This window comes from Lygodium microphyllum, chromosome 29, assembly GCF_053477565.2.
Source record: "Lygodium microphyllum isolate KBCC chromosome 29, Lygodium_microphyllum_v1.1.10, whole genome shotgun sequence".
Classification (NCBI taxonomy): domain Eukaryota; kingdom Viridiplantae; phylum Streptophyta; class Polypodiopsida; order Schizaeales; family Lygodiaceae; genus Lygodium; species Lygodium microphyllum.
In genome coordinates this window covers 99,321,765-99,349,018 of record NC_141163.1, presented here as the reverse complement: position 1 = coordinate 99,349,018, position 27,254 = coordinate 99,321,765, and the positions used below count along the sequence as shown (strand labels likewise).

Genomic DNA, 27,254 nt, shown 5'->3' with positions numbered 1-27,254 from the left:
TTCTTGAGCTTCTTGGCTTGATCCATATGGCTTTTGTGCTAGTGGGAGCATCGTTGGATGTTTGATAGACATTGAGTAGGAGGGTTATGCTATTGAGCTTTGAGTCTTCTGAGACTGGGATCTTCTTCACTTGGATGTTGCATGGTTGATATGCCGTGGTCCGCATACATGTACTTGGGCTGATTTGGGCTTCGCACTCCCTGAGCATACACCTCTTTGTGTTAGGTCTTGCTGGTGTTGTGTATACTTTGCCCTATTACACAGGGGGTATGCTGGCTTACTAATGGATTCGTTTGACATGCTTGGGTGTTTGCTTGATGTACGTATGACTGTCATATGCTGATTTATGCTTGCTTGATGCTGGTTATGCTTTGACAGTCAGTGGTTGACTTGGTGTATTTATTTTGCCTAAAGTTTGCTCTCATTGTATATGACTGTAATTTATTACAACAAGCAGTTATGTATGGACTGATGTGGAGTTTTCATGCTGAATCATCCTAATTTTATGTACTTTTGATGGTATTTGGTGGGCAACATCATTAGCTATCAGTTTGTGGCCATTTTGCCTTGGTTTTGGTGGTATTTTTGGCTGTTTACAATATAAAACAGCAAGTAGTTTTGAACTGTCTGTACTGATTTGGACTGCATTATGGATTCTTCTTCCACTAACAATGCTATCTTCAACATCACTAAGCTTGATGGTACGAATTATGCCTATTGGAACAGCCAAGTTTGGCAGGTATTGGTGCAAAAATCACAGATAAAGCCACTAAGGATGCATGGTGAGCAGCCTAAAACTATGATTGATGACGAACGGGATGAGCTTGATGAGTTATGCAAGTCCACCCTCATATTGTCTCTCACTGAACATATGCATTACAATGTGGTTGAGGAAGCACAGAGTGCTTGGTAGCTTTGGGATAAAATTAAGAACCTCTCTGACAAGAAAAGTCTAGCAAGTCAGATGTATTGGTTAAAGCAGCTTATAGACCTACGCATGAAGGAAAATATGATAATGTCTGCTCATTTGAGCCAGTTCCATGCTATTCTCAAGAACTTGACTTCGCAGGGTATTACCTTTAATGATGAGGTTGCTCCATTGTTATTGCTTGGGACTCTTAAGTGAGTCATGGGATGTATTCTGCACTGCCTTATATGCTCCTGCTACTATTTTGAACTTGCCTAATGTAGAGAGTGCTCTTCTGTAGGAAGAGATCAACCGTAAGAACCTGGATGCCTCTCATGTGTTGCATGCTTTGACTGTTAGAGGCAGAGATGGTAATGGCAAGAATGACAGTGGGAATGGTCGTGGTAGAGACTCACAGAAGTCTAGGTCTAAGTTGCATGGTAAGTCGCGCAGCAAGTCTCATGGGAGAAATGCTAACGTGACATGTCATCATTGCGGCAAAAGGGTTATATATGCCCATAGTGTCATGAGTTGCGCAATGAGAAGCACAAAGAGAAGGGGAAAGACAAAGTACAGGAAAAGTCCTTTGATCACAGCATTATGCCTATGAAATCCAGTGTGAAAATCGAGGAGATAAATGTCATGTAGATTGATGACTCCGATGAGGAGTACATACTTGCAGCTAGTTCTTGTGATGCTACGTTGTTGACCGATGTTCACTCTATGTATGCGTAGTGCTAGCTTTTGGATTCAGGTGCTTCATTTCATGTTACACCATGCCGTGAGTGGTTCCACTTCTACCGCACTGTCTCTGGTTCAGTTCATTTGATGACAAGTCACTTGCTATTGTTGGCATTGGGGATATACGGCCGTAGTTCTCTACTGGCAGTACTTTTATGTTACAGGATGTACGTCATGTACTTGCGCTTACACGCAGTCTTATGTTTGCAGGGCAGCTTGATGATGTTGGGTTTCATGTTTCATTTGGGGATTGTGTCTGGAAGATCATCCGTAGCAGACTTGTGCTTGCTAGAGGTGCCAAAGCTAGCAGTCTCTATCCTCTTATAGTTGATGGGTCCTCTGTTGGCCATGTTTTATCAGTGGGTTCCATTCCACATGTATCTCTTTGGCATGCCCGTTTGGGCCATATGTCCTTGAAGGGAATGAAAATGCTTTTTGGTATTTTGCAGTACTTACCGCTTCTTAACTACACATGTTTTGATTCATGTGAGCATTGCCTTTATGGCAGACAGACTAGGAATACACATAAGAAGTTTGGTAGGACACGTATGAGTGAGCCCCTGGCATTGGTACATTCGGATATATGTGGGCCCATGCCCTGTCAGTCTATGGCTAGTGCAAAGTATTTTGTGACGTTCATTGACGATTTTTCGCGTAAAGTCTGGGCTTACCCCATTAAGCTTAAGTCCGATATCTTGGCTGTATTTCAGAAATGGCTTGCATTTGTTGAAAACTAGATTGAGCATAGGCTAAAATGCCTTAGGACTGACAATGGGGGAGAATATGTGTCACCTGCTTTTGAGCGACTATGTGACAAGAGGGGTATTAAGTGTCAATTGACGGCCCCCTATACCCCACCCCAAAATGGTTTGGTTGAGCGGATGAATAGAATCATCCACGAGTGTGTACACAGTATGCTTAGCCATACACGCTTACCACAAAGCTTTTGGAATGAGGCAGTCAGTACAGTTGTGCATGTCATAAATAGATCACCTTTTAGTGGTTTGGATTTCCAGATTGCAAAAGAGGTATGGATTAGGAAACCTCCATCTTATGCGCATCTACGTTTCTTTGGATGTGAGGCATTCTGCCATGTGTCCAAAGATAAGCATACTAAGTTGAATCCTACGAGTGTCAAATGCATTTTCCTTGGCTATGGGGATATAGGTGAGATGGGTTACCGCCTCTGGGGTTTGCAAGCGTAGAAAGTCATCCGCAACCATGATGTAGTCTTTCATGAAGACAAGATGCATAGGCGTCCTGCAAAGGTGGTAGAGATACACAAGGTTATATTCCAGGAGGTGCCACTAGCTCCTGCATAGCCAGCTGGACAGCCTGCAGCAACAGTCGGTACACATGGCTAGGGTGTTGGACCGGCCGCAGATCCTGCCGTGAGATGGTCTACTAAAGATAGACGTCCACCTGATAGATTTAAGACCTCGATGCATTATGTCTTGGCTACAGATGCAAGAGAGCCTCTCACCTATGATGAGGCTATGCGCAAGGGTGACAGTCACTCCTGGGAGAGGACTATGCAATCTGAGATAGACTCCTTGCACAAGAATATGACTTGGGATTTGGTTGCACTACCTAAGGGCAGGAAGACTTTTCCTTGCAAATGGGTGTACAAGCTGAAAAGTACCGTTGGAAATCCCAAGCAGGCTTATAAGGCAAGACTTGTCGCTAAGGGTTTTAAATAGGAGCATGGAGTTGACGTTGATGAAGTCTTTTCTCCTATGGTCAAGATGACCACTCTACGCTTGGTTTTGGCCTTAGTCGCGCAACTTGAATTGGACTTGTACTAGATGGATGTCAAGACTGCATTCTTGCATGTGGATTTGCATGATGAGATATACATGGAGCAACCTAAGGGCTTTGTAGAACCTGGCAGGGATCACCTAGTGTGCAAGTTGAAGAAAGGTCTTTATGGCTTGAAGCAGGCACCTAGGGAGTGGTATCATAAGTTTGATGCCTTTATGCAGTCCCATAGGGCTACACTAGAAGTGCTATGGATCCGTGTCTTTACACGAAGAAAGCCCGTGATGGCTCATTGCTTATTTTGATACTTTATGTGGATGATATGTTGATACCAAGGAAAGCTCATGATGAGTTGGATGCTCTTAAATCTTAGCTAAAGAAGAGCTTTGAGATGAAGGATTTGGGATAGGCCTCTCACATTCTTGGTATGCGCATTAAGCGCGACAGGCATCAGGGACTACTCTACCTCTCACAGAGGGAGTACATTCATAAAGTCCTTGAGCATTTCCACATGCAGGACATAAAGCCTATTGATTGTCCATTACCTTCTTATGTGAAGGTTTCGCAGGCCGATTGTCCGTAGACGGATGAGCAGAGGGCCAAGATGGTCAAGATCCCTTATGCATCAGTCGTGGGCAGTTTGATGTATGCCATGATAGCCACTCATCCAGGTATTGCTTTTGCAGTTGGTGTTGTGGCATGCTATATGGCTACACCTGGCAAAAAGCATTGGGATGCTGTAAAGGGTATCATGAGATACTTGAAGGGCACAACAGATATGTGTATTTGCTATGACAGCCAGGATATAGGAGTTGTGGGCTATACAAACTTCGATTATGCAGGACATACAGATAGTAGGAAATCCACTTCCAGCTGTCTTTACCTATGCTGGAGGTGCTGTTTCTTGGATGTCCAGGGTTTAGAAGTGTACGGCTCTCTCTACCACTGAGGCCGAGTATGTTGCAGCCACTAAGGCTTAAGGAGGCCATGTGGTTGGGCCGTTTGGTTCATGACCTTGGGATTGATACTATACCTACGCTGCATGCAGATTCTATGAGTGCTATTCAGCTAGCCAAGAATCCGATCTTCCATGCAAAGATGAAACACATTGAGGCGAGGTATCACTTCATACGTGGGGTCGTGGAGGACAAGTCTGTTGACCTTGTCAAGATCTCCACTAACGAAAATCCTGCAAATCTGCTCACGAAAAGCCTCACTACTGAGCGCTTTGCCTTCCTTAGGAGATTGATGGGCATTGGATGAGATGACGTTTTTCCTCATCCTGTTGTATATGTGTATATTGTATTGTCTTTTCTTTTTCTTTTCACTCCTCATTGGGACAGATTCACCTTTAAGTGGGAGGTTATTGTGGGTAAAGGCGCCTTTGCCTAGCCGCCCGTGTATTACTACACTGATAGTACCTGCCACTGTACACTGCAAGTGGCGGGCGCCCGTCACCGTCACTTTATTCTTTATTCTTTTAGTGACAGTTTGAATAAAGGAAGGCCCAGTCACACATTGTGACTGTTGGAGTTTCCATTTGTGTCTCTCTCTCTTCTTGCTCTTACTCTCCGCCATAGCTCACTTCCAAGCAAGCTTCGATCCTTCTTACCTTTCATCAAGCCTTTCAATAGTCTCTTCTTCATCATATATATTAATTATGGGTGTTGGGAAATTTTTCTTGCTTAATTGCTGTCGTTGGGGCTTTATCCTATCTAATTGTAGATGGTTTGTCTTTAGGAATTGCAGTCAAAGTTGCTTCCCTTGATTATTTTTTCTTAGCTTGGTTTGATGTTTATATTTATTTTTCTTACATTGAGGAGACACTTGTGTGTGGTGTGATAGAGGTGGTCTTGTAGGTGGTTTGGGAAACCATGGCCAATGATTTTTTGCATAGTATCCTTCAGTGAGCAAGAGGGATCTTGGAACCCATTACTACATAGTAGTAGATATCTTTGTCAACAAGGTTTGTGCATTTTTTGTGGTTTCCTACGAGTTTTGTAAATCTATCTTGTATCCTTGGTATCTCTCTCTAAATCTTTCATTTGAAAAATGATCATGTTGATAGGTTCTCTTTCTTCATTGTGCACTTGCAAAAACTCAAGCATTTCCCTGATTCTCTCACTATAGCTTATATCTCTTTTGAGTCATGGATTTGCTTCTTGCCTTTTCCTCGAGGATCAACAAGATCACCCTAACTGAAAGTTATAATCGCATTCGAGAGTGTGAAATATATTTGTTGCACACTACATAATCAACCTTGGATTTTGTTGCTCACTTAAAGGCTCTATCAAGAAGTATTTCCTTTTTCACATCGTCATGGTTTGGGAGTACATGGGATACTATGGGTAGACTTTTTATTTCGATAATTTTGTTTATTCTACATTTTTTAGAAGAGGATAAGGGCTTTCTCCATGGGGTTGAGGATTGGGTTAGTTGGTATAAGCTCTAGTTGGCCTATTTCAATCCATGCTTCATAGGTCAAAATATTAAAGTCCGCTCTTTCATGAAACATCAGTAACATGCTCTCTTTTTGCAATAAGTTTAGCCCTAAGATAGGGTATAGATCTATAAACCCAACCTTTTGAATGTCGATGTTTGACTTTCTAATTGCACTATTAGATACAGTTTGTGTATTAGATTCATGGCTCATTAGTACAATGCTACTCATAGTACATTCAAGGTTAGGATTATTGAGTTGATTCATTGTTGTATTGCTCTTTTGATGGTGCTACATTATGTTTAGGACTGAGTGCAATTTGAATATAGTGTGTAAGTGTTTGTGCATGGCCTAGTTTTCCTTCATGGCTATTGCGGCTTGTTGAAGTTCTATGGTCTCTATGTTTTCCTTGTTTGGGTGTGGATTTCCCTTGTTGCATCTTCGTGATTCCTTAATGAGATCTATTGCTTGGGTACACTCGCTCCTTATTTTGATTTCCCACAGGTTATCAATTTGATTCATCTTTCTTCGACTCTTGTTAATAGCATATTAGTCACTCTCTTGTTTATGTTGATTTCAATGTGGTTTGTTTTTTTTAGCTGTATCACCATGCACATGCAATTCGTATGTTTCCAGTCTGCTTGCCAAGTATAATGACCTTGTGAGTGTGTTATGTGACCTAACTTGTGTGCATGTGCAAGTGTGTGTGTGATAACCAACTTGTGTGCACGTGTAAAGAGAAATGGTGTCAAATGCCTAAGTGTGTTATAGAATAAGACAATATGTAGAACGTGTCCTAGATAGAAATCATGCCCTACTGGAATTTAAGACTTAACTTGTATAATGGAAAATTTAATTTGCAAGTGTCCTATTGTGCTAAAAGTCTCACGAGATCAACTATCCTAGGTGAATGTGCACTAATTAGGGTTTGTGTAGGGGGAGGTGTCTATGGGTTTCTTGGGTTTGTTGTGGGTAGATTGTTAAGTCCCTAGGTGTTCTTAAGTGTACCTAAGTATATTTGACCTTCAGTGCCGATCTAAGGTATCCTATGTGCATGAAGGGCTAGTACTAAGTGTCTAAGTGCCTACCGTGCTCCTAAATTGTAACTTATGACTTCTAAGAAACCTATGTGGTGTCAAGGATAAGGATGACACCCCAAGAGCTTGTGTACTTATTGTGTGGTGCACCTAAGTAGTTGGTGCCCTAAGTGTGTTACTAAGCTTAAGAGTGTCCTAAGGGTGTGTTCTAGTGAGTCCATGTGGACGTGCAAGGTGCCTTGCAGTAACTAGCACTCCGTATACACATGAAGTGTGAACTGGTAGTACACAATGTCTACTAGCCTATGTGCATAATGGAGGTGTGTATGAGTGGTGTGTACATATACGATTGAGTGCCTATGTGTAGAAGTCTAAAGAGTTGTTATACAAGCAATAGCATGTGAGTAGTAAACACCCATGGATTTGTGTGTAGTGCAAGTGCATTAGTGAGTGTGAGTAGTGGTGAGGGTGTGCATGTGGAGGTTAGTATGGTAATTGTAGTGAGTACACAAGAGCTATTGAGTGTACATGCGTGACATGGCTATATGTGAACAAGTATTGATGATGGAGAGGGTGATGATGGTAGACAAGTGGAGAAGGTGTTTGTGCATATGTTCGACACATAAGTATAATGTGCATGAGTCAAGGTCCTCAATGCATGTGCATGAATGCTAACTTATATATGTATATCAGAGTGATGTTTTTTTGTGCAGAAGTGATAATTATGTGTGAGGGTAGAGTGAAAAATGTGGATACATGCATGGTCTTACCTAATGTACAAGGGCTCCACTTATCCGTTTCGAAGTAGTGATTCTATTTTGATGCATCACTAAATAAAATGTTTGCCCTCACAGATGATTCCATTGTCCTGAAAACAAAATCAAAATGTTGAAGCTTTTGTAAGCTAGACGAGTGAACTTGACGAAATGCTTATTATTTCAAGCGCTTCATTCGATTTTGCAATAGCTACCTCTGACATAGCCTACACATCCTCCACACTCATAATTTCACCCATTCTTCTTCCAAATCACATGAAAACAATAATGAATGAGTCAATGAGGGGGTAGTGAACTCATGCCTTACCTTCTCCTCAATGCCATGAAGTGAAGGCTTGGTCGTGTACTCCATTGCTTCCAATCCAATCCACAAGTACTCAATACACGAGAGAAAATGTAAAGAAAAAGAAGAAAGACAACCTGATCTCTCCTCTAATCTGCCTCTCACCCAAGAAGGGAACAAGATAATAGCATATGCAAGAAAGAAGCTTTACCTCTTAAGTCCCTCCTCACACACTCTCTCACACTCACACTCTCCCTCACTCTCAAGAGGGAGCACACGTAAATACAATAAAAGCAAGAAGAAAAAGCATGCTCTCAAGTTTACACACCACAAGAATGAGCTTATCCATTCACTTTCTGATTTTTATACATGGCATTTTGAGTTTAGGCTTTCACTTAAGTTGGACACTTGTCTCTCTTATTTAGCTCTTGGCCAATCTTCTTTTGTTTATGCATATGCATTTAGATTACACCGACTATCATAAAAGTGAATGAAAGCTAGCACTTGCACCCTTACCAAATTGCGGGTCTTTCTTCTCGACAAAACATTACAACTTGCACAGGTGCTACACTCGGCTCTCAAAATAATTTTACAATGCAATTATTTGTATGACTGCGAACATTGACTATGCGGTGGTACTTGACTGTTCTGCTAGTGAGGGTTAACATAAGTCCCCTTATTGAAGCTAACCATCCTTCTCCATAAAAGTGAATGTGTTATCTCTATTAGTCACCATGATTGCTAGAAGGATATCCCCTCTAGAGAAGAGACCGTAAGTGTTTGTATTAGTTCATCAATTTGAAAGAATTCCCTTAGTTACTATCTCAATCATAGCTCTCGCTTCCTTGAGACCCTATAATCTTTACCTTGAGATCTTATAATCTTTACCTTGTGAGTCTCTTGAAATACAAAACAAGTCTCCTATCAAGGTAGCAACTTGTATAGGGAACCTCCTCCAAGAAAAGCAACCCCTTTGTTTAAGAGTGTTGCTTCACTCTCATCTCAAATAGTGATTGACGAGAACAAATTGCCTCTTCTCTTTGCTATAGTCAATGGTAGTTGATGAAGGCTAGATGATGCACATCTCCATGCTTTGCTAATAACATTTGCAAAATTGATCTCATAGCTCATCCTAAGCCTCTAGTCTTGGTCTCCTAAAAAATCTAGTAAATGCTAGGTTGCCATGGTCCTTGTGAAGGTGTGATCAATGGAAGCCTATCCATTAGAAGTCTCTTCCAAGGCTCCTCATTGAAAAAAAGACCCAACAATGAGCTTAGCCTACGATTTGGCTATTTGGGTCTATGATTCCCAATCTTTTTGTGGATTTGGCAATATAGTGACATGCCAAGCCATCTTTGCTCTAGCTTCACACGTCCACTACATGACTGGGAGGATATACCCTATAGGAAGTGATGTCTCACATGGTTACAAAAACTTGGTTGGCGACCACAATTCTCCTAACTAGTGAGAGCTTGCATGAGCTCCAACAAAGGAGCATCAATTTAATGCTTAAAAGAATATGTGCCAACTATTGCTTTGGGATCATGTCAATCCCCACTCTGCATCATAGATATCCTATTGTAGTTCCATGAAGAACCAAGGTCAAATCCTTATGCAGTCACTATTCCAACCACCTAGTATTGCATACCCAAAGTCCATAGGACTTTTAACAATGAGTTAAGGCATTTGTTGCTTTGTAAATATCTCCATGACTTGTACAACAAACCTAAAGTTTCTCTCATCCCCATCTAGATAGACTAATGTGTCGTCAACAAACTCCACATCAAGAATCTCTTGCTCAAGGATGGGTAACCTGATACCTATATATCTCTCTCAAGGAGCTCATGGCCTTTCCTACAAATACGAACAAAAAGGAAAATAATGGACAATCAATCTCTCTGACCTTTGGATGTTGAATCTCCCTCCTCTAGTCTCATTGATCATGAGTTAGTTTGTGCATTGAGGAATAAAGAGGTCATTTTCCCCTAATCCACAACTTCGGGAATCCCATCCTTAGCATTGTACCCTTTGAAGACTCTTGATCCACAATCATAAGCCTTCTCAAAGTACAAGAGTTGAATGAGATCTTGTTTCCTAAAATGTGCAAGTGTAATGGACTCTCAAAATATAAAGATGTCCAAGATGCTATACTCTTGGACAAAGCTTGTTTAGAAGGAATTGATTTCTTGCGGGCTCTCACACAAGTCTCTAGATCCTTGTCCAACAAGTGGAGTTTAGGTCAAAAAATCTATGCAATTGCCTCTCTAAAATCATCATAGAATAGGTGCTCTAGAATCCAAACATTGGAGTGGGGTCCTCCGATTCACTCAAAAAGTAGCTAAATAAGGGAATGATTCAAGTGCTAGATGTGATGTCTATTAGGCTAGCCCTATCGCCAATCAAGCCCAATCCACATGAAATCAATCGATACTAGAAAAGGTCCTAGCTCTTGCTGCCTATCTCTCCCAAAGAAGTGAGCTTGTAGATCTACCAAACTTTGTTGTGACCCATGGGTCTTGACCATTGATTTAGAATAAAAGCTCCTCTTAAGTAGCCTGATCTCCTCCTCTTGTCTTTGCATATCTACCTCTCCTATTCTTCAAAGTTTTCATCATATTGAAGTTGTCCCCAACTATTCAATGATTGACTTCTAGTAAGAACTAACTTGAAAAGGAATAGATTTTTTGTCATCAATTTAGTGCCCAACCTCCACCTTGATTAAACTTTTGTGATGTTGTCAAAAACAACAAAGCCTTCCTCAGAGATTCAAGGGCATGGCAAACCAACAACAAAAACCTCTAACCACCAGCAATGCCAATTCTATGAGAAGCATGGAACTATGGGCAATACACATTGTAGATATGCAGGGACATTGTGCCCTATGGACGTTGCAATAGTAGTTGGCATACTAGTATAGAGGAGTCCATAAGTATGTATCATTCAGCTGCTCATTCTCTGCATCAACATTGTGCGAGCAACATACAATGTGCGATGCTATCATATTAAAAATTGTGTCCAAACCAGAGATTGCGAAAAAGTTTTTCTGCAATCAATGGGAAAAGCAGAGCTGAGAAGCGACCAAGATTTCATGTCAAGTGCTTGTAATCAGCCAATTTTTCATGTCAGGTAAGACAACCCCAATGCCCATAACTCCCCTCCAAAGATTAGATGCATAGATAGAAACATTTTTCAGGAGGCCAAGCTTTGCGACTAGATACACTAGCCAGTGATTTCCCAAATTTCGCCCATAAGCATTCTAAAGGCCAGCTTTTTGCAAATGTTGCTGCAAATCATCCCAAATTTGTCATAACTTTGTTCAGAAACAGAAATGATTGCATTAGTGAATTCAATACCAGAAGATAAAACCTGCGCATCACAGAATTCTATCATTGAGTGGGTAACATGCCTTCAAGTCTAGTACAATTTCGACCCTCCAAACTCCTACGAATAGCAAAAGCAATAATAATAATACAGAAACTGATACCAATATAACCCCCAAATTAGAAGCCCATGCAACACTCCAGGCAGACTGGTGTCTGGGCATTCCACAGGCTCAGCATGCATTTATTTGTTGACCATACTCCATCAAAGGGCTGTTTAATGAGAAGCTCAGGAAATACTAGAAGAATCTGTAATTCAGCATGCATAGGCCAGTCCACTGCTGTATCTACGATAGGAGCATGTCTCTCTTAGACCTGCTGAGCCGTAGTGACTACATAAGACCCTCAGTGACATCCCAACAAATGGCTTGAATCCAGGCCACCATTTAAGAGCCTAACGCTAGATCAAGGACCTATGATCAGCCCATTACTGACATCGCACATTCTCTGATTCATTTCCAAATCTTACTTCATAAGACATACTTTCATCATTACTTTTGACTGGGAAGTTTTGGTATCAATGATATGTCCTGCTACCTTACTAAAAGAAGACAGGGTAAACATGTGAAAGGGAAATCTTGTGATGAAAAACCCTGATAAAAGACTTATGTATGCTCTACCAAATATAGTGATTAACCAAAAGCAGAAGTGAGATTGTTTATTTTCTATTTTTTTGTTTTTCTGAGACAAGACACGGCTGAATGCCCACAATGGGGGTGGTTTCCCTCCAATATTAGCCAAAAGAGCAGCCAGGAGTCACACCAGCATTCCTATGCGCATATACGATTGCTCGCAGGCCAAATGAACAATCCAGCTTGATCACACTGGGACCATCCTCCTTGGTGTGGCCCTACCAAGGAGGAGGACCAACCAAGTGTTCAAGAGGGCAAGAGCCCAGACTTACACGAACACATTATACATATGTAAGTGTCCAACCAAGTGATGCACCTAGCAAGACTTGTGCCCACAACCTCATGGTTATGAGCCCAAGTGTTAACTGTTAGGCCATCACCTTTGGGACCAAAAGAGCGATTTTCTTGAACTTGGCTAACTAGCTTATGACAATCCAAAACGTCCAAAAGACTATCAGCAGGTCTATGCCAATCTAGCTTATGACAATTCAAAACCTCCGAAAAGCTTCCCCTTTTCTAGAAAAGCATCATGCTTAAATACATTCAAAATATTTTTGTTTGTATCTCGGTTGAGGACTTCATCAAGCATGAAATCTTCACCTCTTATATTGGTGGACTGTGCCTTTGGGCCATCTTCAGCAGCATGTTCCAAAGTAAAAATAGCTCTTGACAGCCAGTCTTTCTTCAGAATCCTCCTGTACTTCTCTTGCTCCATCTTTCTTTTTGCAATTAGTCGATAGACATACACGACTTTCTGCTGCCCTAGCCGAAATGCCCTACTTATAGCTTGTTTTGTACTGGAAGGATTCCAAAGCATGTCCAGAAAAACCACTCTAGATGCTCCTGTGAGACTGATGCCTTCCCCACATGCTTTGATGGAGGCTAATATAATCATTGTATCTTTTGTGTCAGCATTGAAGGTGTCAATAACCTTTTGTCTCTCTTCCATGGTCAAGGATCCCTGAATTAAAAAAACTTTGAACTTCTCCTGTAGAATTTCTTGCAAAAAAGTTAATGGCATAGTGTGCTGGCTAAAAATGAGTAATTTCTCACCATATGATTGGCAACAATCTGCTAAAAGCATTATAAATTGTACCTTGGTCCCATGCCAAGGATCTCTCCTTAGGTCATGCAATTGTGTGAAGTCAATAGTTTGGTACTTCTTTGTAAATTTGAATTCTGAAATAAGAGAAGGGTGAATGCCTATAGCAGTCTCGATTAGCTCTTTCTCTATAGAGCTTGCATCACAATTTTTTTTCAATTGTTCTAAAATCTGCTCTTGAAGGGAAGAAACATTTAATATGATTGTAAAATCATGTATCCCTGGGAGTGCATTCAACACGTCACCAGAATAACGATGAATAAACGAGTCTGTCATGTCTCTGAACCTTTTCCGGCTACTCTTGAATTCATGATCTTCCGAGCACGAATCTTTTTGTAACTTGCATCCTATCCTTTCCATGAATGCTTTTCTTGCTCTTGCTTCAGCTTCTTCGGCACTCTTTATGCTGTCCTGTCGATTTTGGAAGTCTTGAAAAGAATCCCACACCGATCTGTCTTTGCTATGAGATCTGAAATTTACCAACCCAAATGTGGCAAAAATAGGGAGTCAATCGACACATTCAATTATTGACCTAGGACAACAGTTAATTTTTGTGAGATATTAGAGTTTTGCTCGTTTTACCAAACCATTTAGACAGACACACCTTATGCATTGCAATCATATACAAGACAATTCAAAGTGATCACACACCTTGTCTTTGATACTAGGCACAATGAGTCTGAACTAGGTGAGTCACCATAAGAAAATCTCATTTATCTCTGCTTTTCATGTAGATACTGAGAACCCCACCATACTGAAATACATTGAAAGTCATGAACAGACCTTGTTGTCTTTGATACCATATAGAATGGTTAAACTATCTGATATATACCTTGTCGTTGATGCTGTATAGAAAAGGTTACTCTACCTCAGTCTACATATATTTAAAGCTGAGTAAGCGACTTCTCCAAGTTTTCTTGACACAAGGAGTAAGATGAATTAATAGATTTGTCTGTGGGGTGTTTCAGAATGGATAGTTTTATCTGATAGTCTGTTTCAATTTGGTTAAGTTAACAAATTCTACAAATAGCTAAAGATCAGTCTATTCTGATCAGGTGTTTCAAAGTGGTTAAATTTGACTCTATATGCAATTAAAGCTGGTCATTTCTTTTGAGTTTTCTTAGTCACAATGCAAAAAATTGGAGTCTGGCATTCAAGACAAGAGGTTACAAAATCTACATTTGAAGCTCAACCATATCTTTCGTTAATTTCTTAGACCCAAAAAAACAAAAGGATTTATGCACTGAAATCTTGTATTGGATTTGTCCAATCATGCGTCCCAAAAGTGGTCATGGTAGTCTGGCCCTACGGATTTTCGCAAAAATGCATCAACTCAACTTGATCGACTTTCTTTTGATAAAATCTATAAATGAGACATTCTGATTTGATGTAGATATTTTGGTCTGATCATGCGTCCCTAAGTGGTGACAATAGCCAAGTGAAGCATCTATTTTCTAATAACCCTTGAAGAACAAGAGCCAAAAGACGGGCAATAGTCCTACCATATATACAGAGTGAGAAATAAAGGGAAGAAAATATCATGTGAACAGATACTATGTTCACATGATATTCTCCTTCAGTGGCAGTTTAGCACCATCAAGGATGCGGGTCTTTTTACCATGGATGATCTAGCTCCCTTATGTGCTCTCATCTCTTCAGTCACTTTGTGTAATACTTCATAGTCATATGGCACTATTACATTCTTTGGAATAAATACAAGTACCCATTACATTTTTACTATTTGAATTTACTATGTTCTGATTAGAGTTCTGATTAGAATGTGGAAGTAATATAGGTAAAAAGTAAGTACAAGTAGGAGGTGAAAAATAAGGGAAAAGCATCAATTGAAAAAGCATGCGAACAAGAAGACAAAATAAAATCTCTACATGTAAGGGCATTCAATTGTGATAAGGCCTTACATGTTACAGTAGTGATTGCATCCAATCTATATACTTCATAAAATAACAAAAAATTTAAGCAAAAGATCCCCAAAATGTGGATGCAAAAATCTAAATACATGTTAATATTAACCTCATGACCAAATATTGCCATCTAAGCATTAAAGATTAATTTCTATTAACCTTGATAACTTTGGTTCAAGTAGGAGTATTCTGTACCTATGTCCTGCCTTTTTGGCAGGATTGAAAACCACCTTGTAACTTAAGCCTTCCATCTATGCCCTGGCCCCCAACTATGCCAAGTGCAACCCCTAATCAAACCCACCCAACCCCCGCTGCCCCCCCCCCCCCCCCCCCCCCCTTCCCCTTTTCTCCTATGCTGCTAATAATTACATGCCAAATGATAGGTCAAGAGGAAATACCCCTTGTAAAGAAGTATGGAACTGATTTCTCATATATTTCCATGTATGGGCCTCTAACACTATCCACACATATTTAGCAGTGATGATGATAGTGGTGGGGATTCACTATCTTCGAGAGAGGCAGTCATTGCTCTCTGGATGATCAGACAGAACTTAGAAGTGGGATGGCAAGCCACTAATGCTACAAAGGCTACAGATGTGAATGTGTCGCCATCTAATGAGCCTTCTGAGACTAAAACTGTAGGGGATGCAATTACCGTGTTTAGGACGAAACGAAGTTGTGCAAAGCAGTTGGCACATTGAATATTCTACCTCAGCATCCAAAATTCGCTGAAATTTTGCATGGTTCTTCAAAGACAAAGCATATTCACAGTCTAAACAAGCTGGTGAGGCTCATGGGCAGCAGCCCCACTCTTTGCCTTTCAATTGATAGACTCCCGGGAATGCCAAATGCACATATTAAGGTTCCATTGCAATATTCAGTCCACAGGCAAGGTGCCAGTATGCATACACAAGGGATTAGTTTTCAGAATGCTCAATTTGGACAGCCAACTATTCATACATCCAATGGTGGTTCCGTGTTCCAAGATATGGCTGGTAGTGCTCTGGCCAGTTTTGGAATGAAAGGGAACTATGGTGCTTGTTTTCAGATTGAAATGCAAGGTTTGCAAAGGCATGTATCTGGTGGTATGCAACTTAGAATGCAATACAAAATGTATGGAAACAGTGACATATAGCCAGGGATGTAACAAGGATTGTTTGGTCAAATAGTAGACCTGCATGGAAATTTGGTGTAAGCAAATGCTGATATCCTCTTGAGTCATTTTGTTTTCTTCCTTGCACCGGCATGCAAGAGGAGAGCACAACGACATAGAGCTTGAAATGCGAGCGACTGGGTGAGAGATAGTGAAAAATTCAATGTCTAAGGAATTGGGGACTGGTCCTATTGACCCTATAATGGGTGTGGTAAGTGCATGCTGGTATTCTCTTGAGTCATTTGGTTTTCTTGCTTGCAGTGGCATTGCAACAGGAGAGCACAATGACTTAGAGCTTGAAATGTGAGCGAATGGGTGAGAGAGAGTGAACCGAGGTTAGAGTCAAAACTCTTCAAAGAATAAGAGCTTTATCCATATCATGTTGTTGAGAGCTTATGGAACCCAATATTATACAACAAATGAAACACGATGCGGAGGTGCTTTTTATGTTCTTCTTTTGACTTGCTGAAAATCAAAATATCATCAAAGAACATAATAATAGAACTCTGACAATCCAAAAAGGCTTTATTTATTAAATGTGCAAAGGTGACTAGTGCATTCATATACCAAAAGGCATAACAAAACTAATTCAAATGCTGGTATCCTCTTGAGCCGTTTGGTTTTCTTGCTTGCTTTGGCATTGCAAGAGGAGAGCACAATGACTTAGATCTTGAAATGCGAGTAAGGTTTGTCCTTGTCATGTTGTTGAGCACTTGTAGAACCTAATATTATGCAACAAATGAAACATGATGCCGAGGTGCTTTCTATGTTCTTCCTATGACTTGCTGAAAACCAAAATATCATCAAAGAACATAATAATAGAACTCTAACAATCCAAAAAGACTTTATTTAGTACACGTGCAAAGGTGACTAGTGCATTCATATACCAAAAGGCATAACAACAAATTCACAGTGACTGAGTTGTGTTGTGAATGTGATCTTGAATAGATCGGCCGAATCCATTCGAATTTGGTAAGACCCACACTTAAGATCTATCAAGTTGAAAACTTTGGCTCTCTTTAGTTTGTCTAGTAGGTTATATACACTAGAAACAGAGTATCTATTCTTGATAATGACTTTAGTTAATGCTCTAGAGTCAATGCATACACGCAAGGTTTTATTCTTCTTTTAACAGTATAGGTCCACCAAAAGGTGAAGAGCTAAGTTAGATCAAACCTTTGTTCAATAGTTCAATGACTTGCCTTTGGATTTCTTTTTTATGCAAGGGGCTATGTCTATAGGGAGCTTTATGGGATGGAGTTACATCATGTATGAGTCTAGGTCATTCTCAGGTTCTTTTAGCGCTTACAATATCAACAATAGATGTTGAAAATATAGTTATGTTGAGCAAAAGATAGTAGCGGGAATAGCATACAATAATGAGTCATTGGTTGCATGGACATTGGCATCGGCTCCCTCCCATTCATACTCTATGCTCTAGCCATTTGAAGGGCAAGGAGCATAGGTAGTGCCATCCATAGGTTGCCTCTTGTAGGCCTTCTACACCACTGGAATTGGATCACACTGATCTATGCGACTCTATGGGCATGGCCTTCATTGAAAGGGTCGAGTATTTGATGTTGATCGTTGATGATTTTGGCCATTATGTGTGGCCTTATTTTTTGAATATAAAAGTGAGGCATACTTCAACTTTTGTGATTGAAAGATGTTTGCAGAAACATAAATATCTTTTAAGGTTCAATATATTTGAGCAGAACACCATTACAGAATGTGACTCCCTACGAGGATTTCTTTGGAAAGAAGCCTTTCATTCCCACTTTGATATCTTTGGATGCGATACTTTTGTCCATGTGGACTGGTGTTCTTCATCTTTGATTGACTCCCCTCCATCCCCACCATCAGCCTCTCCTTTTCCTTCCTAGCTATCTACTCATACTACTTCATCTGAATGAGGCAAAGCATAGACAGCATTTGAACATTGTGTTCAATGAGTTACAAAAGCACTAGCTGGTAATTAATGACAAGAAAAACATTTTTTTCTCTTTTTTTGGGCTTTGGTTAATGTAGAGGATTCTGTTGAGAATGTAAGCATGTGAACTCTCCTTACGCTGGAGGGGATAAGGGTAGCTGAGTGTGAATGGTACTGGGGGGAAGGGGAAACCCAACCCTAACCAGCTAGGGCTATATAAATAGCCCATGGGTCTACATCAACTGATGAGTGAGAGTGACCCAAGTTGTACTTTCATGAGCAATTGAATAAGCAAGACTTGTTCTTGTACTTGTGAGCTCTTCTCTCCCTCTTGTGCACACTTCAATCATTGCTTCCACTTTGATTTTCCACATGGTATCAGAGCCATCTCTGATCCTTCAGCTTCCCTCAGCCTCTTTACACACCTAAGTGCACAAGAAGAACCTTTGCCTTTTCATTTACCTTCCTTTCCATCATAGCTAGCTTGACCCACCTCTATTGGAGGACTTGGGGAGAGCAAAGGAGCCCATTTCAGCTCCTGATTCCTTTGGAGATCTTCTTCGCAGCTCAAGGCGATTCAGCATGGCACATCAAAGGCGGGGATTAGGCGAAGTGGAGGGCAGCATTGCAACAGATGCAAATTCGACGCAATTTCTGACAACAACTTGCTTCGAGCTGAACCACGACCAATAGAGGGCACAATGGAGACAGCTATTATGAAGCCTTCATAGCCCCCAAGAAGGCTATCTACACCCTAGAGGGTTTAGAGAAATTCCCTCGCTACTGCCCACAATCAGCAAAACCCTAACTGTGGGTTTCTCGCAACCATAGCCAAGAAGCTTCAAGCTTCCCATTTTCCATTTTTTTTCAATCTGAAATCATTAACAGTGATTTTAATCACTGAAGCATATGTTATAAAGTGCATTCCTGTTTTTGAACACCTTCAAGCCTGCTCTCAACACTAGCAATCAGTCAAGTATCTCACTAATCTTGACAAGGTAAATACCTAAACATCTCAATCTGAGATGAGTGCTTCTAAGCACTAAAAAGGCATTTAGTGACATTAGTGCTACTGCCTTATGTCGAAACATGAATATTGATGTGATTGAGATCTCCTCGGAATCTTTACGAAGTGTCAAAGTCATTAATCGACCTTGCTCAACCAAATGCTCGTACACTAAACCACATGGTGGGGAGGAGCTAGAAGTCCAATCAAAGTTCATCTTATTGAAACCTAGGAAAACAGTAAAACTTAAATCAAGGGTTGTTCGAAGGATAGAACCGCCAAAATCTTACTTTGAGATATTACATATGTATAATTTCCAACCTTTTTCATCCTTACAGATTTAAAGTTGGTTATTATTTGTAGGGCTATCATTTCTGTTATTTGGTTCGTACTTGGCCACCTATAAAGGACTAGACACTGCCATTGCCTAAGGCAATAGGTAAGACATTCCTATAATGGCCATGGCCTATGCAGATGTAAGGCCTCAAATCCTCAAGTTTAATGGAAAAGATTTCCATCCCTGGCAAGTCCTGGTAAAATATAAAATGATGGAACGGGGCTGCTGGCCCTTCATAAAAGGGACCAAAGTTATTGATCCATCAAATCTCCTTGATCTAGAAGACGATGAAAGAGCTTAGGCCATCATCATACTTCATTTGGATGAATCCTTAATTCATCATACTGACCAACTCTCCACTACCAAGGAGAAGTGGGATGAGCTTGAAAGGCTCTATGGCACTATAGGAAAGAACTCCAAGATCTTTCTAAAGATTGAATTTTTTAGCTTGAAGTATAAACAAGGAGAATATCTAAGTAAGTTTATTTCACATATGAAGGGGCTCATGGCACAGCTGGCATCTGTTCAAGCACCAATTCACGATGAAGATACCATTGCCATCCTTCTAAAGTCTGTAAAGAAGGTCTTTCCAACCCTTGTTACTACCCTTACTAATATCTCAAATTCAACTTTGGCAAGTATCATCCAGTCATGCCTCGATGAAGAGAAGAGGAACAATAACGAAGGCACTTCGGTATTTTCTTCCCGTGAGCAAGTGTTAGTCCATACAGTTTCTACAAAGTGCTCCTTCTATCATTAAAAAATGATATATTGTAAGTAATTGCTAGAAGAAGTACCCCGAAAAAATGAAGTGCAATAAATGCAAAAAGACTAGGCACATCACCAATAAGTGTTCCAGTGTTCCATAACCACCTAAAGACTTGGAGGCTAACTTTGCCTCCCAATCCACTGAAGATCGACTCTTTTGAGTCTTGTAAACTCTCTATCTATAACCATCTTTTGTAGCCTGATTTATTAAGGCATCTCATTGTGGATTAAGGGGGAGCATCGTCATGCTTTATCCAATGCCACCTGTCATTGAGGAGGGGTGTTGAGAATATAAGCATGTGAACTCTCCTTATGTTGGAGGGGATAAGGGTAGTTGAATGTGAATGGTCCTGGGGGGAAGGGAAAACCCTAACCCTAACCAACTAGGGCTATATAAACAGCCCATGGGTCTACATCAACTGATAAGTGAGAGTAACCCAAGTTGTACTTTCATGAGCAATTGAATAAGCAAGACTTGTTCTTGTACTTGTGAGCTCTTCTCTCCCTCTTGTGCACACTTCAATCCTTGCTTCGTAAAAAAAGAGGTGTAATATGAGTGTCTTATATGAAAATAAGGGAGTGTGTTTGGCCATCTCTATTCTCACATTAATTAAAAAGTAAATTAATTCTCAAAATTAATATTCTAAAAATAAATTTAATTTGGCTGAAAATTGTTGGAAAATGCAATTAGAAGGCTACCACTTGGCAAAACTTGCCCCTGCAAATGAAAGGAGGCTATTTGGATGTTGGGAGAGAGGATTCATTTTGGTGTGGTGTAGCACGGAGAAGGTTGTGGAAACAGATTGCTTGTTGATCGAGGGTATTCTCAACCATGAGGAGCAGCCATTCAACCAAGTGACAATAGCATAGGGACCCTAGACAATAGGCGACAGCTAGGAAGAGGATTTTTCAGCTAGGGGACAGCCTTCTCGCTGTGGACGACAGCTTCAAGGGGTGTTCTAGCAGGGCAGTAGTAGAGATCAGCCAATTCTCCGTAATGGAAGTTTAAATTTTCTCTCTCCTCTGCATTCTCCAACCATCTCTTAAGTTATCTCAACATATCTCATCCATTTCAACCATTGGAGGTGAAGAATTCATAGATTCTTTGCTGTGAACCCTAATTTACAACAAGAATTAGGATTTGATAGCCACCTCGGAAAGCATGCTCAGAATTCAAGGCCTAGTACTTGAACTTTAGCACCTAGAATTAGGCGATTTTAGAGAATTTCAAGAGGTCAGGCAGCCAACACTAAGTTTGGGGCAAATTTTGTCTTATGAGGAGCAAATTGAAGGCCAATCCCCAAGCAAACCACGAGGAAAATTGATTTGAAAGCTTACTAGTCATTTGATGTTTGTTGTAATTAGTGCACAATCAAGTCATCAACACCCTTTCCTCGAAAGGAATGTTGGTTTGATGGTTTCATTTCTCTGATACCATTGACTCTCTTGAATTGGTGGCACCTAATTGGAAGTAAGAAGCATTGCTTAGGTGTTGAAATTGTATTCAAATGAGCATGATGACAAGAATATCTTCATACAATGAGATGAGATTGAGTGATGATGCCTCTAATTCTGAAAATGCACATGATGAAGGGAGAAACGCAATGTTTGATCCTAGACAGGGCACACAACTTGGGCAAGAAGCTGAAAATGTGGGTGTTAAGCGTCCCTTTGGGTCACAAGATGCTGATGACCAGCAAGGAGATGAAGAATATGATGATGAGTTTAAGGCTCGCTTGAGGGCAGCAGTAGACATCAGCCAAGGATCCTCAATTCAACGTTTTTTAACTCTCCAAAGAAGGACAACAAGGCAAGAAGAAGATGTCTCAAAATATGTTATACGAGGAGAGTCACACACGATCAGCCACTACCCAAGGGAAAGGAGATACAAGAGGGATGGGAGCAAATGGAGAGACCCCTAATACTGATGATTTCACGAATGATTCAGAGTAAGCCCTCTGTACCACATGATATCGTCAAAGTAGAGATAGGAGAACCACCCATAGTGGCAGAGGCCCGTTTCCAAACCCTGATTTCCTGCATAAGCTCTCGAGCTTGCCAAGATAGAGATACTCCCAACTCACACTAGAGTCATCTAGACAGCTAGCATTACATGGGGATATTAAGTGCTAGTATGCTCTGATACAGGCATTGTTACAGCTATATGGATTACACAATGATCACCTCCCACCCCTACAATACAACTTGGATTGCCCTCACTTGGAGCTTAGCCAAGAGGAGTTGAACCGCATCATCAAGGTGGACATTATTTAACTACACACAACCAGGACATGGGTGGTACCTATTGAGAATTTGGGAATAAAGATGGCTTTCTACTAGAACATCTTCAGCACATAGCTCCCAATGACTTTGTTACCCATCGAAGATACATGGATGTATACAGTTTACAATGCACCATTTGTTAGCTCTGTAGCTCCTCACACCAACTATGGATCAATACAGGTAGATATGGTGCAGGACAAGATTTGCCAACTCTTTCAGCTCAACCCAAAGATATAGGAGTACTATACATGCAAATGACTAGCATATTATGAGATCAAAAGACACTTCCATTGCCTATTTAGAGAGGGATTCGAGCCATTATCCAAGGTGAAGGATTTTCTAGAGATGTCTTGGGCTCTTCTTATTGGAGCTACACTGACATAGAGGGCACCTCTTATGGACTCAGGAGCAAGCATATGGAGACGCACATCAACGTACACTTGTAGAGTTCTATAAAGCATCAACCACTCCCTCTCCCACAAAGCCCCCATCAAGCCACAAAGTCACCCTAGATACAACCACTGAGAGATGCAAAGCCTAATGTCCATGCCTAGCCGGATCCATGCTCTCACAAGAGGCATCATCCACAGATATCGAGGATACTACATTGTCATTGGGGAACCCTACCTTGTCACTTCAACCTCTCTATGTTAGATAGACCCATGAGAGATGTCTTTGGATGAGAGTATACCAAGAGCAATTCCACATTGTATCTGGTTTTGACATTATTTCGTATTCATCATCTATGTATTGTCTATTCTCCATTTAGTTAGTCATAGCATTAGATGACAACTATTTTGGAACTTGGGAAAAGTCCTTGACTTTCAAATGTAACATTTTAGTCTCATAGATCAATTTGGCCTTTTGTAGACATTAATTTAACTCTCTGTGTGTGTGTAATAGGTCATTCTATTAATTATGAAAAAAGTAAAAGATTACAAGATTACATGATGCAAGTGGCTCTAGGCCATCCTACATAATTAGATACAATAGATTCAACAGATACACACATACACACATTAATTTAACTCTGTGTGTGTGTGTGTAATAGGTCATTCTATTAATTATGAAAAAAAGTAAAACATTACAAGATTACATGCTGCAAGTGGCTCTAGGCCATCCTACATAACTAGATACAATAGATTCAATAGATACAAAAGAAAAAGAGTACAAGAAGCATGCTGGAGCTAGACGATTCACTTCACAAAGGATCAAGAGTTTTGATGAGATTTGGTTGCGTGGGCCTAGGCCTTTGCTACCAATGTCTCCGATGTACCATCTTCAAAGAAATCTCCTAGTGCTAAAAAGGGATTGGGTCACTGATGTTTGGCCTATGAGGAAGAGGGTGCATCTATAGGATGGGTGATAGAAGTCAGATACTTGCAATCCCATGGAGTGATAACTCTATCAGCAATATCAAAGGCTAGTTGAGTTAAAGGGACATGTGCGTGTGGCGATGACTAGCTCAATGTTTGCTATTGTGGTTGTTGTTTGGAGTGGTGGATCCTTGGCATGAGTGGAAACTCAAGTAGTAGGCATATCGCAAAATTTATCCCGACAAAGCAAATAAGTGTGGAGAGGGTCCTGTGAAAGCAAAGAAGGATCAATAGATGTTGTGGACATGGAAGTGTCCTTTGCTTTTGTCATGAAGACATGTACTATTGCAAGCCTCACTTAACATATGGATTAATTTTTAATTACATGTTTAAGTAAATGTTGCATATGTGAGGTGCATCTGACGTTAGTGCAAATTAATGAGTTCAAGACCCAAGGGAATCAACAGATGTCAAAGGAAAAAGTTGCAATCAATTATGTTGCATAGATACTAGGTGGTATCAAGTGCTAGTTACTGGCCTAAGTCATTTATTTGGCCATAATTGTCAATTGGTGACAAGACATGTGGCGTTTAATGGTACTTAACGTTGATCTAATGGTCAAAAATGACATACGAAAACAAGAGAGATAAAGTGGCCTAGCCAATTTAATTACTAGCTGGTCAAACTATTTTTCCAAGGACTAAAATAATTATTATATTAATTTTTAGTAATTTTAGACTGAAAATTAATATAATAATGTGGATAATGCTAGAAATTCATTTAGAAAGGTTGCCACTTGTTAAATTTTCTAAATTAATATAACAATGTGAATAAGGCTGTGAGAGTAAAAACAAATGCTTAGAGAGGAGGAGAATCATTCATTCTTGCTAGAAACACATTGTGAGGAGCTGGAGCAGCCATTGTGAGCTGAGTTTCAGCCATTACCAGCAGGCATTTGCAAATTTGGAGTAGTCGACAACTACATGAGATCCTAGGTAGTTGGGTGATAGCCCCAAGCTGAAGCTGTTAGTAGATAGTAGATTTTTGGTCTCCTGGTATAAGTGACAGCATTTATTGCTGTTGGGACAAGGCAACAACTGCATTTGACTGATTTTCAGTCATTTCTTGCAACAAAACTCTGAATTTTCTCTCTCCTCAACATTCTCTCTCATTCCCCAACCATTTCATATCCTTGGCTCGAAGATCTCAGCATTTGGACCCTTGAAAGCTAAGGAATTTCAATTTTGTCTACTTTAAATTCTAATTTACAGCAAAAATTAGGGTTTAGCAGCTTCCTCAAGAAACGTGCCAAACATTGAAGATTCCAAGTCCGAAATTATTCAAGGCTAAAGGTGATTTTCAGCTGAAATCAAGTGGAGGACCAGCCAACCATAAAAATTGGGGCTTTTCCACTCTTCTCAAAGTGGGTGAAGGCCAATTGATTGCCCGAATCAAGGGTCAAATCAAATTGAAGACTTGCTGGTCACTTTGGACAGCAAGGGGAGTTTGGATTGTGAAGGGGATTGGAAGAATCCCATTATAAATCAGCTTCTACTTCAATAAAGCTAAAGAAATACTGAAAGGGGTGCCAATTTTGGGGTCAACCAGGTGTCCATTCTCCAAAGATTAGTAGGTAAACTTGTGTTTTCAGTGTTGCAATAAATGCTTAGTGTTGTAATTAAGTTGTAATCAAGGAATTACCACCCATCCAATGAAGGAAGGCTAGTTTTAACATTTCCCTTATTGCATTGGGCTTCCGTCCATCCATGAGTTTCTAAATCTGAAGAAGAAGCTAGTTGCTTGCCTTTGGACTGGGCTGCTGAATAATGTGTGGCGGTTGGGCAGCAATTGGAACCATGTTTTGGTGCCACTAGGGTGCTCTTTTGGTCTGGATATTCAACCACAATGTTACCCGATTGACCATGCCCAAAACATTGACCAGCAAAAGTACCCCACTTGACCTTTAGACTTGGGGGCACCAATACATGGCATATGACAGCCATTGCATCCTCGAGAAGAGCCTAGTAAACAACAGGGCAACTCTCCACTTCCACCCCATATAGGACATGCCAACTTAAGTAAACATTGCAAATCTACTAGGGGACACCATGAGACAAAATGCGCCAACTATTTATCAAAGAAAAGGGACTGCTTATTGAGGAGAAGATCCTGTGCCGAAGTAGAAAGAAGCACAACCTCATGCAGACCAGCAAATATCTCCTCCACACAATCAATCTAAAGGATAGATGTTAGCCACTAATGGATCTTGGTAAGCATGGGAATCCAGCCAATGAAGAAGAGAAAAATGCCTCACTTGTGAGAAGTAAAAAAGGTCTTTGTATCTCTTACTTTCTGTTACATCAGACCATCAGGTCATCCGAGAAACTCTCTCTCACTCTCTTTTGTTTTTTCGTAATGGATGTTATATTTATAAAGTACTAAACGACAAAAGAGTTACAAAAGTCATGGCAAAGACGCAGAGGAAATTGCCTTATGGCAGGGAAGTAAGTCCTCCCAAGGGAGTAAGTCAGAGTGCCGAATGAGATCTACCTGCCAATGCAAGAGACCTTTAAGCCTAGCAAAATGTCCCTGAACATTAGAGGCTGAATCAAAAAGAAAAGCATTCCGAATGGTCCAATTGTGCCAACAGCCCCAATATCTAAGAAAGTGAAACAAGATCTTCATATGCGACTGTGCCGGTGTGGGGTATTTGGGCCGCACAAAAACCCAATCAAAAGGGCTTAGCGAGAAACCAACCACTGCTTGCCAAACCGCTGACAAGAGTGACCAAATTTTCTTAGCGAGAGGGTAAGAAATAAATCGATGACGGGCCGATTCCACACTGGTGGTGCAAAAGAAACAATTGTTGTTGGAGATTCGACACTTGGAAAGGGCTGAAGCAAGAGGAAGACCATCAATCATCACTCTCCAAAGAAAGACCTTGCATTTGAAAGGTGTCTTGTTCAACCAGCCCTCCATCATAGTTATCTTCCACCATGACTGAGATTTACGCAATCCCCATACAGTATTAGCTTTAGTAACCAGCCATTGATGATCTTTAATCAGAAGATGATACACCCGGTTAGCTGAGGCCTTTTCCAAATTCAGCCGGCCTGCAAGGTCCCAATCCTGCCAGGTACGATTCGAAGCAAGGGCAGGAAAGGGTTGTCTGCTCTGGAGCACCATCAAAAGCTGTCCCCATAAATCACGATATCCACGAGGAATCCTGAAAAGCCTCCTGGCTGTACGAAACGATATCAACACATTCCGATTGGCAAGGGTGGCATCTGCAACTGAAGTCAAGCCCAAACGTGCCATGCGGTTAAATTTTGGTCTAAGCTCATGTTTGCCTTCCCAAGAAAGTAATTGCGAGGCTGCCAACAATTCCAGTTAAAAAGAGTTAGTAGCTAAGCAATCCTCCGCTGGATGCCACTGAGCCTTCTGGAGAACCAATTTCCAAAAACATACCAAATGAGCAAGCAG

General features: G+C 40.6%; 1 protein-coding gene across 3 annotated transcripts in view; it reads right to left on the bottom strand.

The window, feature by feature from the left end:
* Positions 1-11,969: 11,969 nt before the first annotated feature.
* The window catches only part of LOC148010956 (protein CHROMATIN REMODELING 35-like), a 120,303-nt gene continuing 105,018 nt past the window's right edge, over positions 11,970-27,254 (bottom strand). For 2 of the 3 annotated variants that reach the window (XM_087671915.1, XM_087671917.1), the window contains exon 6: positions 11,970-13,525. In XM_087671915.1, the coding sequence (XP_087528041.1) occupies positions 12,433-13,525 (1,093 nt within the window). In that variant the 3' untranslated portion in view covers positions 11,970-12,432. The remainder of the gene's footprint in view (positions 13,526-27,254) is intronic. The other variant, XM_087671916.1, reaches the window with a different exon arrangement.